A 20,499-nucleotide genomic window follows, 5' to 3' on the forward strand; every position below is an offset into this window, starting at 1 on the left:
GAAGAGTGGCGCTCTGGGAGTTCAATACACCAGTTTGATGGATCCACATCAAGTACAAACAAGGCGTGCCACCTTCTCCAGAGCTTTAGATATCTGTAAACTATTTCATGTTGAATTCCTTTCTGTGTGTGGCATGCCCACATAACAGGAAGACAGAAATTGAGATGAAAGCTGAAGAGATGAGCTATAGGCTACATTTCTGAATGTCTTAGAGAATATGTTTTTGTCTGTTTCTGTTTGTGTGTGGGAGTGAGCCTACACTCGGAGTTGAAGTGGAAGAGGGTGAAAAATATGTTTTGTGTCACTTTAGGATTAAATAATGTTTTACAAGATAAGTCAGATCATCTTTTCTGAGTGAGCAGTGCTCACTTGTGTATGAAAAAGGACTACTGAAGAGTCTTTATCATCTATAGGTGCAGCGATGTGGCAGAATTCATCTGAAAGATGCCAGTGAGGCATTTTTTTTGAAAGCAAAGTCGTGCATCGTAAATGATGAGAATGATGAGAGCTCTGGTGCATCCGCAGTAATTAGAATGTCCATTAATGATCACAAAGTCCCACTGCTTTGAAGTTCTCTTCTAATCCTACCAATGTCACATTCTTTTAGTCTGCTCAGGGAGAAATATCATAAAGAGCTTAATCTGATGCCAAATCCCAATTTAGCAGTGGTGCATCTATTATATCAAGCTGTAGGCTCTTGCTGGGCCGTTTAAATTGAATATTGAGATTGGTGGGACGAGAGCAGCATATCTAGTCTCGGGTTTAAGCGGCTTGCAGTTGCAGCTTACAGTCGGCTAAGACTCTGCTGCTGCGGATTTATGAATACTTGCATTCTTGATTTAAAACAATTGATTTTATTATTTTAGGTGAAGTTTAGAGTTCAACTATACATGCAGCAAGGCAACGACTAGCAATAGTAGTGCAGAATGTTAAGGGCACATGCTCCACCCCCTGAGGAAGCTGTTTATCAAGATCAAGTGCAACTTTGAGGCCATTTTTCACTTCACACGTTGTAAGTAAAGCATCAAAAAGTAATGATGATTGAATAAACTATTGAACAGATGGAGACTGACATTTTTATCTTGCTTTGAGAGAGAGAGAGAGAGAGAGAGAGAGAGAGGAAGTCAAAGATACAGAAAGGGTGAAATTTCCGACATGAGCCAGGTGTAGCATGTAGCTCTGATAGTTCGGTCTACCTGCGTTCATGCATACTCTGTTCCTGTTCCTTCTCCAGAAGCCCTAATTGCATTGAGCTTTAATCACATATGCATTCAACCCATCTGTTGCTTCACTTTAATTTGCCCTCATCCTTCTTGACTAAATGCATGTAACTTTGTAGTAACTGCCACGTGTGGACACAAACAAAGGTGGAGGGTCACCTTAGCGAGCAGGTGACAGGTGCACCGTAGGGTCCTGACGTGTCTGAGCTTGGCGCTTGCCAGGAAGTGACACTAATATTTACGGCCCCTATTCCAAAAGCCCCCAATTAATCAACTGGGATCATGGGGCTTTTTTGGCAAATGGAATCTTTCGAAATGCACTTTATTCACCCGCATCTGGTTAAGGAAAAGAAGATCAAACAAGACAGCAAACAAGCAGGCTGGGTTTTTAGAACAAGGGGCCTGTCTCGGCACGTCTAAACTGATTGGTCGCTGACAGAAGAGCCAAGTCGAGTTAAGCATGTGCTGAAATGAATGCTGTGACATTCAATGCATTTCAAATGGAGTGTCCTTGAGATGCAAGGTCATGGAGGTGTACTGGTTAAAGACCGAGGCGATTCTTGATGGGCCGCCTCAACACACAATTTTCTTGAGCTGTGATGTTTGTCTGGTAGAAATGTAGGGCAATGGAACATCTTTTCATTCTGTCGTCAACTGTTATTACTGAGAATTTATTTGTATAGAATTTCACAGTCTCTAGTAGAGACTGAAGGTGTTTTTCTTGAGAAGGAAGCAGCTAGTTTTGACTTGTCTTTAATCTCACTTTTTCGCATCCATTTAATGGAACCTGCCGGAAAATGTTTCTCCTATTTGTGCCATGCTCAGCCAGTGAAGGTGTTTTTCATTGGATCCTCATTTTCTGTCAGCCAGACATTTATATGTGCATTTTAACTAGGGTTGTCATGCAATATAATATCAACTTAAAATCTATTTAAATTCACTAATTAACTATATGAGATTAACTTACTGTAGGATAAACTACAAAGTTCTGAGGCGGGGCGAGTGCGTTAAATGTGTTAATGGTTTTAACATGTTATTGTTTTCCCATAATTAATTAATCAAATGAACGTGTTAAATCGACAGCCTTAATTTTAACTGAGGTGTGATCTAGGGTTGGGCCAATAGATGATGCCATCGTCCATCGCCGATGGCTGACAGACATCACGATGTTGAGCCGACATCGTGATTTTTAATTGTTTTTTTCCTGATTAGGTAATAATAACAGAATGATGTTTTTTTCCCAAACACAATTCCAATTGCATTCAAAACAGTTCAATGAACACAAAGTAAAGGTTTTATTGTGCTAAAAACGCCATATGAATTATATTCTACTAGATGTTTTACACATACTAAACCACTGGTTCGGCATGTTTCCATCCAGACCCCGAAACAGAACGGTAGCACCATCTTACTCTTTCTAGTGGAAGTGAGCAGCACGTCAAAACAGTGGTGCGAGTCACACCACAAGCACTCAGGATCGTTTGTGGTAATGATATTTCATCGCAATATCCTCTAGTAGTTTTATCTACAGCCAAACGCACTTCATTCAAGCCCTTTCAGCTCCGTGTGCATTCTCTCTTTCTCCAGACGCGCGCTAATCAATGTAGGGACACTTTAATTTGGTAATATTCATGTAAAATCACATTATTTTATTTATTTTCTAATTTATTTATTTTTTAAATATTTTTTCATGTTTTATTATATTTTTGTAATTATTTCTTTTTATTTTATATATTTTTTGTAATATATATATATATATATATATTATATTATATTATTCTATTTCATTAATTATAATTGATTACCATCTCACTTTCTGATTCCAGTAGCTAATGCTTCTGTTTCAATTGATATTGGATCATTTCATTATATAGATGCTGAAGCAGTCCAAAAATGTTTGGTGACACATTTGGCTCCCGTGTTTAGCAGCCCTGATGAACAACATCAGGATTAGTGCTTGCGTTCTTCCTGGAGAGCAGGAGGGAGTCGAATCTTGTGTCTTACTTAACCCCCACGCATATTCAAGCTCGTTATCACTTATTCTCCAATAACAATTTACTGTTTCCTGTCAGTGGCTTCTGAAAATGAATTCTGCCAGATGCTGTGGCAGCATGATGCAAAGACGTTAGTCGTTATTTGGCCTGCGTCGGAGATGTGCATGGAGTTCAGAGAGGAATAAAAGGCTCATGAGACGTAAGCCAATTATCCACACTGTGGGAATTCCACTGCCGAATGCAAACTATCGTTTATGTAACAGACTCATATACACACACGCTCTGATGTATGCTTGAACCATTTCTAACTTAATATTTACATTGTTTTAGAGAAGAAAACGGTCCTAAACGATTTCATCAGGCTCTCTCGATTTGGGGTGGCTAGCAAAGCGAGACAAAAAACAAAACAAAACAACAACAAAAAAAAACCCATGGAATTTCTGCCTCTGGAGAGATACTGAAGTGTATACCATTTGTGGAGTTCGGCTGTGCCATGATAAGGGAGACAGGAAGTCACTGGGAAAGCAGGATACAAATTCTTGTTCTGTGGTTCACAAATCTGATATCCGAGTGTTTTACAAGTAATTTTATCAATACAAAAGAAATCTAAGGACTGCTGTACTTATGCTTTGCTCTGTAAACAATGTAATCGACTCTGCTAACAGTGTAGCCAGCCAATAATATTCAGTTGTTTTGTGTAGTATTCTTGTTGAATATTAAGATGGAAAAAAGCCTGTACCTGACATTTATTTCTTTTTATTTATTTACTTTTTATGTGCATGTGATGTGGGTTAGCTGTCAAAAATATAACCTCTCCTACTTCCATTTAGATGCCATTCAAATTCAAATAGAAGCTTATGCAAATCTTTGTCGTTAATATTCGGACTGATTGCCTTTTACTTGGCCTTCAAACCTTCCCTTTACTTATCTCAGGCATAACATGCATCCCTCAAATACTTTCTTAACTACACTCAACTTAAAACTTAAATTTCTGAACTATAAACAGATGCCATCAATGAGCTGAAGTATGCATTATCAGTGATTTTGTGCTTGTGATTTCTTTTTAACCCTACATACTGCTTCATAAAGATTTCATAATGGCCTTCAAAAGGTCCCCTTTAAAAAAAATTCTTTGAAATGTCATTTGGTTCAGTCAAAACATCTGTGAAGAACTAAAGAAAGTAATCAGAACTTTTGTTTCCAGATGCAAGAGCTGGTTTTGGTTAACACTTTTTTTTTTTGTTGTCTCCCCTTACAATGTTATTATTATTATTATTTTTATCTATAATTAAAGACATCTTCAGGTTTGTTTTCACTCTTTCCTTTCAATTTTTTGTTTTTCCGGTCATAATCTACTTAATATGGTTACAATTACTTTGGTAGTTTGTGTTTTAAAAAGTTGCATGCTTTCTTAATTTGGTGCTCATTAAGTTTCTAAAGATAAAACTGGATGAGCTGTATATATGCTTTGTGAGTTCGGCGAGGTTTCTGAATAGCGCACCGTTAATAGATGCAGAAATAAACAGGCACTACTCTTCCTTTGATGGTTTTGCATTCAGGTGAATGCTGCTGTAAGTGTTCGGTGCCCATGATGCTCTGATATCGCCTTTATTTGTGTGTGGCCCTGGGCACTAATGATAGCATGCAGGTTTAGGTAATAACCTTGTTTATCTCCTCTTTATGGCTCAGCGAGTAACAGTGGGTGCTGTTGGTGTGCGTTTTTAACTCAAGCGTGACGATTTTCCCTTTGAGGTGTAAAAACCAGCCTTAGTTGTAACTTCAAGTGGCAGGAACATGTACCAAAGTTTTGAAGTGAATACCAGTTTCATTGAACTCCCTACGATTGTCTTTTTCTTTTTTTTTCTTTTTTTTTTAAATGACCCAAAATTATTATTAATTCCAGAAAGTTTACAAAGCAAAACTGCTTTACCCTTTAGTTTGGCTTTCATCATGAGTTTAATGTCCGTTATTTGATATTTTGAACAGGGCAGCTGTGATTATGTTGCATTAAAGTTGAGATGCCAGTATCCTACATATGATACTTGCTTATTAAGAGATTGTTTACTCAAAAATGCAAAGCTGCTGTTTTCCATACACAACTGGTCCCTATGAACTTTCATATGGAACAGGGCATCTTAGACATGACGCTTAAAGGGTTAGTTCACCCAAAAATGAAATTTCTGTCATTAATTACTCACCCTCATGTCGTCCCACACCCGTAAGACCTTCATTCATCTTCGGAACACAAATTACGATATTTTTGATGAAATCCAAGAGTTTTTATTTTATCTCCCATAGAAAGAAACGAAATTTACCAATACTGAGTCTGTGTTCTGACGTAGAACCTGGAAGCGCTGGATGTAAACAGTGTAGCAGTAAGAGAGAAGATATTGTTGAATAAAGTTGTCATTTTTGTTTTGTTTTTGCACACAAAAAGTATTCTTGTCGCTTCATAACATTAAGGTTGAAGCACTGTAGTCACGTTGACTATTTTAACGATGTTTTTACTGCTTTTCTGGACCTTAAATGACTGTAATTATGTTGCTTTCTGTGGGAGATAAAAAAAAAACCTCTCAGATTTCATCAAAACGAAGGTCTTATGGGTTTGGAATGACATGAGGGTGAGTAATTAATGACAGAATTTCCATTTTTGGGTGAACTAACCCTTTAATATCTCCTTTTCCACAGTAGATGGAAAGTGAGTTAATAGTTGAGTAAATGATAACATAATTACATTTTTGGGTAATCTATCACTTTAATAATCTAACAACTGTGTAGAGTATTAGTGTGGCAAGTCAAGGCTCTTGTTTCTTGTCTCTCATTTTTATAATGAAAACGTCTTGTTGTTTATCTTGTTTTATTATGATTATCTATCCTCCCCTATTTTATTTAAGTGAAAAGGTTATTAAAAATAAACAAAATTACTAAATTTACTAAGTTAATAAATTAGGTGAAATATTTAATGAAGTAAAAATCATCTGCATGTTGATACTGACTGCTTAATTACTTGGCCAAAGTGTACATTGCAACAAAATTACCAGTTATTATAAAAAAGCATGACATCATATTTATATACAATAAATCCAGGAATGAAATAGCCTATGGAAGCAAAGTTGATCTCAGTAAACAGAAAACTGACTAAACACAATATCAGAAAGTTTGACATTTACGGTCCCTGTGAACATGTGGCCATGACTGTATGTGGCTCACATTAATGCATTTGCCTTGATTCAGGTTGTATTTTCTGCCACGTTTCTCTTATTTCTGCAGGTCCTCATGAGGTCATTTTAATCCGACTCTTTGTACAACCAATACAAATACCTCATGTTTTTTTTTTTTTTTTTTTTTTATCAGTGTATTTTTTTCTGCAAGTTTCACAGTCTGTCTCAACAATATATTAGCAGTAGATCTTTTCTCGTACGTAGGCCTGCATGATACTTAACAAATTATTTTTTGATGAGTCTGTTCTCTTGCAGTCTTGACCCATTTTTTGCCTCTTATATAAGTATTCTACATTACCTCTTTTTGAATCAACTATAATGTTGTTTCAGGGTACAAGGATAGAAGTCATTTAGGCCAGACTAACTGAAAGAGACTGTCTGTTTTTTTGTTTTTGTTTTTTTTGTCCCTGTTATTTTATCCTATTTATTTATTTATTTATTTTGTCTCAGATGATGAATCATAACACCTTGCAGAATGCATTAGTCCATCTTTGCATTCACCAGCAGAAGCATCATTATTTTTCACCATTATTGTTTGTTATTGCTTTCTCTTCTGCACATCAAATCTAAGGATCGGAAAGGGGGTGCAGGAAAGATGGAAGGTGAGAATGAATTGAGCCATTGTGATGAGAAGACTATATGGAGATGGTGTACAGACACAAATATTTGGCTTATTATTTTGGTCCATGTTCTTGGTAACATTTAACGCAGGTTGGCTTTAAAACATTTGTGACATTAAGTGACAAGTGACATTAAAACTAATCTAATGTAGACATTTCTGTATGCATGCAGTTTTACAGGATTATATTGGAACCCCAATTTTTTTATTATTATTTTATATAATATATATATATATATATATATATATATATATATATATATATATAATTTTTTTTTTTTTTTTTTGAAAAATCTATATTACTGTGGTCTTTAGAGAAGTAAAAGCTGCTCTTCTTCATAAAAGCACTTTTTTGTGTCCTTCAGAGGAAAACTCCAAGTTAAGAGTGGCATGAAAATTGTGCAGCTTGATGAATTATGTAGCCTAGTTTTCTCTCTCTGTGCTTTTGATGAGGAGCACAGAGAAACATTTCTTCACCAGGCAAGGCAGGGCCACCCGTAATGCTTCGGACACATTAAAAAAAAAAAAAAAAAAAGGATTAAAAGGAGCGTTCCGCGTAACCATTGGAGCTCTGTTGTCCCATGATGCTGCCATCATCATTTGTGTCACCGTGCCTCAGTGTTGCATCTGCTAATTATCTTCAACGAAAAAATTGATATGTGATATGTTGAACAGATCTCTTGGTATAACTTTGTTGAGAAGAACAGATGCTGCTGGGCATTTATTTATGAGAATGGGAAATGACGTTCTTTGATAAGTAAGAAAAACATGCGCTGACCCTTGTGTAGATAGAAGAGGCTTGAAACCAGAACAACAAAAAGTGTATTTTATGCTCATTAATAGAAGTTTCAAGGTCAGTTAAGAATCGAGCAGTAGTTTGGCTTGTTATCAGCAACTGTCGTGATTGATACGGTTTATAAAGGGGTGCCTAGAAGCATTTCCTAGAGCTATGTGACCCAACCTTCTGAATCTGTGGGCTACTTGTGGTATTAGGCCATTATACAGCACATCAGGGTCATCTTTAGATGTTTGTCTCCTTGCCAGATTCAGACTCGTGTTTAATACTGCAGTGTTTTCTCTACGATCAGTGTTTGTTTTAGTCTTTTGATGAAAATATCTTTTAAATTTGGTCAGTGTTGTCATATTCATTAATTTTAGTCAGTTTTACTTGAATGATATCTGATTTTTTTTTTCTTTTTCTCTGAAAATGGTTCAGTTGACTTGAAAGTGAAAGTGTGTATGCTTTAGATCAGTGTTTCTCAACTGGTGGGTCGCAAGACTGTTTTGAGTGGGTCACGAAGTGTGCCGTCAAAGAAACAACAACAACACATGTAATTCTATGTTTTTCTGATGCAAGAGTGCCTGAGAAAAACACGTTGTCTTGATTCAATATTATCTGTTAGAGGAGTTGTCAGGCGATATATCAGTGTCATTATAATTGATATTTTCTTAACTTAATAAATAATAAGTCTCTCAACTCAGAAAAAACAACCTTTTCAACTCTTCAATTGCACGCGTAAATGCGGTGACGCACCTTGTATATCGCTTCAGTATAAATGAAGGGCAAAAGAAATTATGAGCATGCAAAGCACAACTTTATTTTCACTTTGTGTTATTTTGTATATTTTCTAATGACTGTGGTGGCTCATACCAACTTACTAACTTTGTATGTTTACTCATCAGTATTAGTTATCAGTAATCAATAATCAGCATTTATTATACTTCTTATAGGCTAATTTGTGTTTGTCTAATTCTTAATATATCTCTCAGAAGTGAGTACACCCCTCGCATTTTTGTAAATATTTTATTATATCTTTTCATGTGACAAGGCTGAAGAAATGACACTTTGCTTCAATGTATAGTGTACAATGCTGCAGCTCAGTTTCAGGGTCTTGGCAATCTTCTTATATCCTACGCCATCTTTTTGTAGAGCAACAATTCTTTTTTTCAGATCCTCAGAGTTCTTTGCCATGAGGTGCCATGTTGAACTTCCAGTGACCAGTATGAGAGAGTGAGAGCGATTAACACCAAATTTAACACACCTGCTCTCCATTCACACCTGAGACCTTGTAACACTAACGAGTCACATGACACCGGGGAGAGAAAATGGCTAATTGGGCCCAATTTGGACATTTTCACTTAGGGGTGTACTCACTTTTGTGGCCAGCAGTATACACACACTATATTAAGAATTAAGAATTCTTTCTATATTAAGAATTAGGTCAAATTCCTAACAAAAATTGGGTCATGGCTTCATGACCATAGGAAAATGTGGGTCCCATGTCCAAACCAGTTGAGAACCACTGCTTTAGATATTGATTGTCAGTGTTTTGGATATGTTTTAGTGCACTGTTATGGCAAGAATTTATTTACAACATGACTAAAATGTTGCTTGCATTTACATACATTTGGCAATAATTGGATTATTTGAAACAATCATACTCTTTAAAAACATTTAGTTCATTTTCAGTATCTTACGGTATTATTGTTTAATCATATTTTTGTCAATAGAATGTTTAAATTATAAATCCTTTAAATTGTCATTATGATGCACATTTTTTGTGATGAAAAACCCTTCATTAACAAACATTTTTGCCAGTAATTTTTGTTAACAAGAACAATGCTCATTACATTCAGTAGTTTCAAAAACTCAAGACTTTGCAAAACTGGTTTGAGCTGGCCTTGGGAGTTATTATTGAAGTTCTCTTGATCATCATTTACTAGGACATCCAGAAGATTGAGTATTCCTCCTTGAACAGTTGTTACAGCCATAGATGCAGGACTGTATTGGTGTGCCTGATGTGGAGAAGAGGGGCTTTGATCAAGAGTGGTATGGCACTGAGTGCTTTTGGGCCCTTTCCTCCCTTGACTGCTATATAACTGTACACGTACAGAGAGAGAGAGAGAGAGAGAGAGAGAGAGAGAGTGAGAGTGAGATGAGATGAGAGATCTGTTCTGGTCCCATACTCTCTGATTCAGCTTGTCCTGCTCTGGTGCTCAGCAGTTGCAGACGTATTCCTCCGGGAACACTCGGTGCAATAAAAAGAACCAAAGAGCCGAGTAGAGTTATCACACTATGCTGCGTCTGGGCCAGGCAAAACCACATGTATTTTTAATGTGCTGCAAATAAGAAATACAGCCTAGTTTTTTCTCTCTCTCTTTCTCTCTGTCTCAGTGGCTAATAAAGAGTCTTATCATTACCCACAAGACTTGGTTCAATTTAACGGCGAGCTTTGCTGACATGAGATGGGTTCTCCCTGATATTTTCTGCCTTCAGTGATTTCGCAGGGTGCTTTGTGAGTGTGTGTGTGTATGTGTGTGTGTATGTGTGTATTTGCGGTCTACAACCCGTTGCTTACTGTACTAATGATTTCACCCTAAAATTCTGGGCTGACTGGCAGACCTAGTTAAGCTGTCTTGTGAAGTGGAAAGTCCGGTGTGTGTATGTGTAAACTGAAGGGTGATTCACCTATTATCCTTATTTTGAGGTTTGCAAGCTTATTTTCACATGGCTGAACATTTGAAGTACTGAATTCCTCACTGCTGTAACTAGTTCCAACACTTTGATTGATGCTCAGATTATTGAAACTGGAATGTACTCTGTGGAATCCTGTTTTTAGCCTTCTTTATTATAAAAAGCAAATAATATCAGCTAGATACTGGCATGTTCAGTATGTCTGGCCGCTAAATATAGCAGCTTCGTTTCTTCTGTCAACATGCTTCTGTTTGTATTCACTTTAATTTTGTAGAAGGCTCAAAATCTCTGAGGAAAATTATATTGGTGTTTTGAACTTGGCATCATGAATGTGAAAAAGCTGAAGATTTGGTGTTCATCTAAAAGCAAAATCCAGGAAAAAAAGGGTATAAAGCCAGAGAAAAAAATAAAGTTGTTTTCCAGTAAAGCATTTTAGCTTGGTTCATTTGAGGTCCTGGCAGATCATTTTTTCGTTTAGCCTCAGGTTAATGCAGACTGTGTACTTGCTTTACTCTTGCATCTTCATTCTGTATGCCAGACAGAGTTAGTCAGTTAATCACATATTCTGATATTGTGCAACTAAGTAGAATATGGATGAAAATGTGAAAAGTTCTGGAAGCTTGCAAAGGTTGACAGGTTCTTATAAAATTAATAAAGAAATGAAATTTCTCTGCTTTAGCATGCTAAAAGTGTACATAATATATCTGTATCTGAAATGTACTGTACACTTACATTAAATAGTCTGTAACTATTTTATGTTTTGGCGAATTGGTGGCTAATGCATATGAATTCGTTCAATTTCATTAGTAGATTTTCATGCGATCTGCTCACGCCCTACTGACGGTTGAGTTTGGGGGTGTGGTTAGGGGTGGATCTTCATGCTTTCTAAAAATTGTGCATTTCCATAAGAATAACATAATTCAAACGTTTTCTCATGAGTTGTACAAGTATTTGATAATATCTCAAATGGAACAATAAATGTGTGGTGACATTAGCGGATTTTTTTTTGTATGACATTTCATGGGCAAAAATTGCCAATAGCATAGTGATCGCATGGATTCCTATCGAAATCACTGGATTTCACCCACAAAAAAAAAAAAAAATGGCCGAACAATAGTAGATGTGACCACACCTTAATATTGTTTTACAAAGATATGTTCATTTGAGGGAAATGTAGCTTTAAACATGGATCCTCTTGTTTAGTGTTGCTGCTACTGCAGATTAGCTAACCTAGCCCAAATGCCCCAAAATTATATATTATACAAATACTGAAATGCAGACAATGTGGGGTGATTGTAAAGTACAGTATTCAGCTCACATTTGTAAGTTTCTGTCTTTTCCTCTGAAGTTTCCCCGAGTTCCCACATCCGCCAATCTCCTGAAACCTACATTATATGTATAGTTAAGTGCATAAAGTATCCAGCATTTAAAACTTTTTTTTCTCTTTTTTGGTTCATCATCATTATCATCTGGGTAATTGCAGTACATTACTTATTGTATAATTTTCAGAACACTAATTGCACCATTTACACTACAAAATTGTGGAGAATAGTGCTAAATGGAAAAAAAAGAAGCAAATGATCATATTGTGGGTTTTAGTTAATTATTTTATTTATTTGTTGTTGTCTTTTTATTGAAGGATTGTGCTTATTTCCTATATATTTTATTTTACTTTTATTTTATCAGAAATTCTAATTAAGATCAATTATCTCTTTTACCTAAGAAAGATTTACCTATATTGGAAAGACACAGGATTCAATACCAGTGTAATTATTTATTTGATTTTGAAAGTTAGCTGTTTTAAGATGCCTAATCAAGACTTCAGGTCACTTCAGGGGGCACTGTCCCTAAAATAAATGTACTGTCCTGTATTATCAGTGTAAATGATTAATTAAAATACAGATGAATGCTTTGGTGTTTGCCCGCCGTATATATATATATATATATATATATATATATATATATATATATATATATATATATGTATATATGTGTGTGTGTGTGTTCCAGTCTTTGTTGCATGTCTTCATTTTTGCAGTCTTCCAAAAGTTTTTGTGTGTGCGAATTTTCTGTGATGTATTAATACAGAATATTTCTCTCTTTCTCTGGTGTTTTTTTTTTTTTTTTTTTTTTTTTTCTCTGGAGGACATGCGCTATTTCCCTATGGGCCTGGCGGGAAAGTGTGAGCAGCTTTTAGCTGCTTGGTATCAACCCTGAGTGCAAAAGGAAAAACACAGGAAAGATGCGATTGTGTGTGTGGAAGTGTGGGAATGTGTGAGGATGTCGTCACCATGGAGGCCGGCGTCTGTGTTGTTTTCTGACACTAACTAATGACCAGCACAATCTCGGTGTTTCTGTATTGTTAGATTTACGAGCTTAGCGGGATGCCCACCGCTGTGAGTCCTACTGGCCCTCGTCCGTTCTCTTAGAGAGAGCAGGAAGCTTTGACTGGGATTTATGACCTGAACAGGACAGAAAAAAACTTCACCATGTACAGACTGAGCTTTGTCTTTGTCTATTGAGCATTGTGGTCTTCAAGGGTGGACACCAAGTGGAGCAAAGGTGTAGGATGACACAGGAAGTAGCACATGTTGTCTTCCTGTTTGATTTTCTGCATTGTTGGTGGCTTGCTTGTGTTTTTCACTTTTTTTTTTCTTTTTTTCTTTTGTGAGGCACACTAGAAGCACATGAGAAAAAGAAACAAATAGGGCAGTCAGTTGTATAAATATACAGTTATTAATAAATGTGTTTACTAAATTTAATATTAGCCTATTAACCTACTATAACAATAAGATATATATATATATATATATATATATATATATATATATATAGTACAGTAAAATAGTAATATTGTCAAATAGTATTACAATTAAAATTAAAAAAACTTTTGCCTATTTTAAAATTTATTTTATTAGTTATTATTAATTATTACTGTGATATCAAAGCTGAATTTGCAGCATCATTACTCCAGTCTTCAGTGTCACATGATCCTTCAAAAATCATTCTAACATGCTGTTCAAGAAACATTTTTTATTATCAGTGTCGAAAACAGTTAATATTTTTGGAATCAGTGATACATTTTTTTTTTCAGGGTTCTTTGAAAAATAGAAAGTTCAAAAGAACTGCATTTATTTGAAATGTAACATTTAAACATTTTTTAATAGTTTTTTTTTGTAACATTTTTGTAACAAATTTCTTTACTGTTGCTATTGATTAATTTAATGTGTACTTGCTGAATAAAAGTATTCATTTCTTAAAACAACAACAACAACAACAAAAAACTAACTGGTACAATCTGGTATTGTATATAAATATATATTTACATTTTGATTAATATGACTCTGTCGGTTGACTACTACTTTTAGCCATGACTATTTTCTTATTGTATCTGCCTAAATATAGAACACAACAGACAGTGAGCTAATGCATTTTATGATTTAAAAAAAACCTTTATCAAACTGCAATATGGCATGATTTCGCCTCTGGTGTGGATTTCTGTTTAGACTTTGACTGTGGCCTGTTTGGACTCAAGTTCCTGTCACTTTGGATCATACTGCGAGTAGCCAGTTTCACTGCACAGCAGCACTGGGATATTCTTCTGAAAGTGCACACGTTTTCTCTTTTACTTCTACACAGCAGCTGTTCTCCATTTGTTCTCCTGCTCGCTGTCTTATGATAAGAGATTGTTAAGGAAAAGTCCCCATCCATTTTGAGGATTTTAATGTCTCCCTTGATATCAGTTGCTGTGGGGTTAGTCTTGTTGTCGATCTCAGTGGAGGTAGCAGTTTTTTTTCATGCTTACCTTATGGTTATTCTCTAAGAAAAAAGAGCAGGAGCGAGGGGAAGAGAGATCAAAAGAATCCCACAGAGAGACTTGCTTCACAAAGGGAAAGAAACATTTAAGAAAGTAAAAATAAAAGGGCCCTCGTGGGTCATTATTCTCAACTTTCTCAGCGTCCCCACTGGGATATAAGATGCCGTGCTGTCGTTGTTGCGAAAGCTCAGACAGAAACGCACAGTCGCACTGTTAGGACCTTTTTATGCTGTTAAAATGCTGATGTATATCTTAGCGTTCTTTCTGAACAGTGCAGATATGTGATGTATAATTAACATTTGTTTTTATTATTTTATTTAAAATAATAAATAAAATATTTTTTTATTTTTGATAATTGATATTTTTTTTATCTAGAGCAGAGATAATCCTAGTACTTTCAAATGTTTCAGTAACCCCTCTTTTTTTCTCTAATAAAACCTCTTATTAGCTTGCCACTTGTAGAATAGCGGAGAAAGGTTGTAACTGTGGGTTGTGGTGCCACACTCTATTGTATGGCTGATTGTTCCATCTACGTAAAGAGAAGTGGAATATATTTTTACTCGGTCTGTTTTTAGTACTCTTATCCGAGCGGCAGGAGAGATTTCTTAGACAGGTCTCGACCCCGGGCCGCCCACTGCACTATCGGAGATCAGAAACATGGCATCAAAGAAACACCCGGGCCCCCCGCGCTTCTGCTTAAACTCACCGCAGCAGCTCTACATGTAGCCCACTCGGCTCTGACAGAAAACACGCAGCATAGGCGTTTAGCACTTAATGGCTTCATTTAGAAGTGTAATGATAGCATTCTGCAGTATAGTTGCCAGCTTACTGGTGCCTCAAACCTCTATTCAGTGCAAATGTCTGGCTTTAGAGTGTTCTTGACCTTCAGGTTCTACATCTCTGTTGGCTTACATCTGAATGATAGTGTGCTGTGCTTTGAGGTAAAGTGCTTCTTTTGAATGTATTCTTTAAATCAGACACTCATGTTGTTTTTCTCTCTTTTGTTTCCTCTACAGCAAACTCTTCTCTGCTCGGCGGTGGAGGAGGTAAGTGTCTTATCTTACTATGTTTTCATTGTGACATCATTTTGAGATGTTAGGTGGTTTCTCCATGGATTCGACAGCAGTAAACACATCGTCGTCCGCTGGCATATGGAATCAGAGGTGTCCAACCATGTCTGGGGTTGCCCGTGTGGGCGGTTGATGGCGAAACACTACCAAGGCCCTCATTTGGACACATTTCTGCACACGCTTTGACGTGATTGCAGTAATTACACACAAAGCACGAGACATGACAGAAGGGGTAGAGAAGTGTCAGGGTGTGGGGTCGTGAATCAACCCAATTACATTTGGAATTTTGATACACCTCACTTTTACAGAGGAATCCGTTTAGTCCCCAGATAATGAATGTAGGTCAGTCGTGTGCCCCCTTTCGCACGATCTATTGTTTATCCATCTGTGCCACGGTGTCAGGGAGGGTCCCTCTCCCCTGCCACATCTTGGGAACCGACCACGCTTGATTGGGTCCCTCGTGAGGAAGCGATTACCACTTGTGATACACTATCCGTCTCACATCACACTCTTCTTAGTATGGCTCTTATGTTATCTGATGTGTACTAAAAGCCCACAAACCCCCGTCTTTACAATAGACCCTTATCAGCCACTGTGACCGATTTCCCTGATTGAAGAAGTGGCGAACAACAACAAAAAAAAGCCTGATTAAGGTTAGAGGTCATACATCTGTGACAAAACTACTTACCACAGCACTTGTCAGTGAATCAGTGTGACCCCCACGACTGGGAGTCAAACGCTTGCTTTATTGGCACCTCGTTGTATGTCATCATGGTCCTTTTATTGATTTGTCACGATGCGAAACGTCTTGAGGGCAATTTGGTTTCTTCATTATTTTGCCGTAATTGGCTTTTGATATTGGTGTGTGTGGGCGTGTGTGTCAGAGAGGCTATTAGAGAATGTTCATCAGCAGCGGCAGGTGAACGAAGGCTGATGTAACACTCTGTGGGAATATTTTTGTACCTGAAAAAGATCTGTGAAAGGAAATATGCCTGTTAGCATTGCATCTGGAGGTGTTTTTTTTTTTTTTCTCCAAACATGTCAGCCTGCAAACAAAACCTGCATCTCTGATACAAAAAAAAAAAAAGCTCATTGTCGTGTTCAGCACTGAAGGGAGTTTAATCAAAGCCCATATCAAGAGTATTGTCTCCCCTAATTGCCATCTCCAGATGCCAGTGCTAGAAAACCAATTAACCCGTAACTATAAGCCATTTGGTATAGTGTCAAAGAAGAAAACAAAAATGCTAATCCAAGGCTGGCAACATAAGAAAACATGTTAAACTCTGAAAACAGGGAGAAGCAGTTACACTAGTTTGGGATTGCCACTGTTATGATTGGCTAATGTCATTGCATAGGAAAAAGTATTAACAAACCCTTGCTATTGCACAAGTGTTTTGAAGACATTATTCATATAAAACCATTAAGAAATTGTTTACTTATGATTTGTGATGTAGCTGCTGTCAGATCCAGTACAGTTGGCTGCTTTATCCATCAACAAAAGTTTCTTTGCAAACTCTCCGATACTGGGTCTCATTTACAAAACAATCTTAAGTCAATTATTCCAAACAAACATATAATCCTCGGATGCAATCCGGGACGCCTTTAAAAATAATCTATCCACTTGTTTCTGACACTGGGGTCCTTTTAAAGTCATTTAAAGACATTTGCATCTCTGTACAGACTCTTTAAAGTCTTTAAACGACGCGTTAAAGCAAATGTTCTTTTACTCTTGCATTTATCCTGTTGTCGGTAGACTCAAGACTCAAGTATGTCAGAAATTGAACAGGCGTCTGTATATTGTATCCAGTATAGACAGCATCAGTAATTATTATGGGTTCTGTTTGTTTTTGACGTGATGTGACACTCATGTTTGGTGTAGACCAATATGCCTAGTTCTGTCATGAAAATCTAGATGGCGCAGGCTGATAAGTCCTTAACGCAAACTGATGATATTCAGTGTTAACTACTTAGCACAAGATGATTGGTTCATGTTGCATCTGCAGCCAATGAGCTTGCTGCTCACAACATTTAAATGGCTAGTTAGCATTCACTAAGAGTTTGCAGCAAGCTTTCAGAGTTCCTCCGAAACTCCACCTTCCCCAGCTCCACCTGTATAGATCTGCTATGGGTAATTATGTGTGTGTGTGTGTGTGTGTGTGTGTATGTGTGTATATATATATATATATATATATATATATATATATATATATATATATATATATATATATAAAAAAAAAATATATATATATATATATATATATATATATATATATATATATATATATATATATATGCAATTTGTGCAGCAGGACTATGCCTTACATACACACAACAGCAAAACAGCATATGTATTGGCAGTAGCCAGTTCCTATTAGCAGATCTATTACACCAAGTCCAAATACATTAACATTGTCATATCCATTACCATGATGAAAATCTTCTGAGAGTTGTCATGATAGAAATATAGTTAATATCAACTGACACGATAAATAAAATATCTATTTGCTGATATATTGTGTATCCTTCTCAAAAAGAGTGTATTTGAACACTGCTTTAGAATACATTGTACACTACATATATGCATATACATAAATGACAAAAAAAAACAAACAAAAAAAAACTACTTGAAATCTGAGCTGATCATTTTTTTTTATCTGTTTTTGCTGTTAATTTGAATAAGATGCACCAAAAATTCAGATTTTTGCTGCCTGTCTGAACAAAGTCAAGTGTAATCCTGTGGAAATAATTGCAAAACTGAAGCAAAAGCAGACTGACATGAGCTCATTCAATGGATGATGATCTAGGCAGCAAGCAATCTTTGGCTTTTATCTTTGAGACTTCAATCTAAGGCGACTTTTCTCCCTCTATTTCAATCTGTCTCTCCTGTTTCACTCGAGATGAAGCTCTTCATTTCTTTCTCACTCTCTCCAGTCTAAAAAAAATCTTGTATGTCCTGGGTGGCTTTATCTCTTGACCCTACAATATCAGCATTGGGACGGCAGATACACAAACGTGTTTTCTTTTCTCCCCCTTTCCTACCGCCTATCGTTTATAGAGGTGAGGACCTCCATCTGTGACAAGTTCATCTCGCTCGCCACTCTTAAAAAAAAAAGACGCAGGCTTCCTCTTATCTCTTGAAGGTTTTCTTGCTCTTGTTTTGCTTTCTAATGACCTAAGATGTGTCAGAAAAGCTGACTCTTTAATGTAAATAGAAGGGAAAGTTTCTACAGCATTGGGCTTTGAACTCTGGGTGGGGCAAAAGGTCACAGGCATTTAATTGTTCTTGTAAACTGTTTTAGCGGTTTAGGCTTTAGCGTACCAGCATTCCACCCAGTTTTTGACTCTCACAGGGTTTCATAGCTGCGGCCGAGTGGTTTCCTGTCGTTTAGCCACAAACGCAACACACAACAAACTCAATCAAAATAAAATTGGTGTGGTCAGCTAAGCACGTTCTTTAGTTGCCACTTTAGCTACTTAGTTTTGAATAGGCATGTTTAAATCTTGTATTTCTCCTTAATCTAAATGATCTCTGTCTAATAATAACACTTAAAAGATTGTATGTAGTATCTACTATCATTTCTAGCTTAAAATTTGTGTCTTATATCTTGATGTTTGCTTTCTAGTAAATGAAGCAGTTCAGAGATGCATCTGATTATATAAACTGTTTGGGGTTGTTTAGTTGTCTGGGTGTTCTGATGGGCTACATCAGATGTAAATAAGTCCTGATGTCTATCAGTCTGGTTGTTGGTGTAGAACATGATGATTTTGGTTTTTACTTTGCTACTAATCTTCTGTAATGGAGAGAACTTTGATGTTTTCATTCAGAGGGGATATTGGCTCATTTACATTCTGTTTAAAATGATTTTGACTGTTTAGCACTGAGGTTTAAATTAGACCACCCAGACAAATTACAGCATTTTAGGTGATGTTTCATATTTGTAAGTCTGTGTGAGTGGAGTAGAAGTGAGAGCAGTTACCCTTCCCTTTCAAAGCATTCTTTAATCACTCAGTTATAATTTGGTTACTGCTGTTCCACATTGTATAGTTCTTCATTTTTGATTTAACATAAATGTTTTGGCACTGGAAATTTTAAAATGTATCACCGTAATGTGGTCCAGTGAAGTTCCAGATTCTCCTTGCTGGAATAAGAACATGTCATGTTTCATACTTGAATTATGTCTCCTTATTCTGAGCTGTGGAGCAGTAGGTCGCTTGACCTTGCAAAAAGCAATTAAGACCGTGTGTGTTGCCAGCAACATCCGTTAGCCTGCGGGCATTAATCGTTTTATTTATTTTTTTTTGGGCGGTGAAAGTGACTCCATTGACAGAACACAACCATTGGATAGCTTTTAAAATTGCTTTTTCACACTTTAAAGCAGCCTGTTGATACCTGACGGTTTGCACAAGTGCCATGTTGGGATTTGCATATTCTTTTAGTATGTGAATTCATCTGTGTGGATGTGTACAGTATGTGTCGCAAATTGGCACCAAGAGACGTACTGTATAGAGCTTCTATTTTGGTCACATTCAACTCATGTTGTTATTGTTTCATCACATATATCTCCACGGAGCCTATGCCAGCTGTACATTCAGCTTCATTTCAAAGATTATTTTACAATACAATCACAACTGAAGGGTTTGCTTTAGTGCAAAATCCCAGTTGTGCAATTTATTTACAGGCTATTGAGTCGACTATTTCTAAAATTCAAATAGAAGTGTTGAGGATGTGTTCCTTACTATGGAGTCTCTAAAAATGGATAATGATCACTTTTTCCAAGATGTGAAAAAAATAAATGTTGTTGTTGACCTGGAGTGGATTTGGACCTATTGATTTGAGAATGCTTTAAGTGGGGAGGGGAAAATCTCTGTAATTCCACTCCACTCACATACTCAGTCTCAAATCCTCCATCCATCCAACCGTTTCTCAGTTTCTCTCAGTATGAATATCATTTTCAAAGGGCAGTTTAGATTGTAAATATCTGTAAAAACTCTCCCTTAAATGTTTTGTATGGGTGAAACTGACTGTCTCTCTCCTTGCACAATTCATCCATCCTTTCGTTTTTGCTATTAATACAGAACATCA

The 20,499-nt window shown here is 36.6% G+C and overlaps 1 protein-coding gene across 2 annotated transcripts in view; it reads left to right on the forward strand.

Moving 5' to 3' along the window:
• Positions 1–20,499, forward strand: part of macrod2 (mono-ADP ribosylhydrolase 2) — a 576,338-nt gene that overhangs the window by 130,882 nt on the left and 424,957 nt on the right. For both annotated transcript variants that reach the window (XM_051917527.1, XM_051917528.1), the window contains exon 4: positions 15,363–15,392. In XM_051917527.1, the coding sequence (XP_051773487.1) occupies positions 15,363–15,392 (30 nt within the window). The remainder of the gene's footprint in view (positions 1–15,362; positions 15,393–20,499) is intronic.

Source organism: Ctenopharyngodon idella, chromosome 13, assembly GCF_019924925.1.
Source record: "Ctenopharyngodon idella isolate HZGC_01 chromosome 13, HZGC01, whole genome shotgun sequence".
NCBI classification, from domain to species: domain Eukaryota; kingdom Metazoa; phylum Chordata; class Actinopteri; order Cypriniformes; family Xenocyprididae; genus Ctenopharyngodon; species Ctenopharyngodon idella.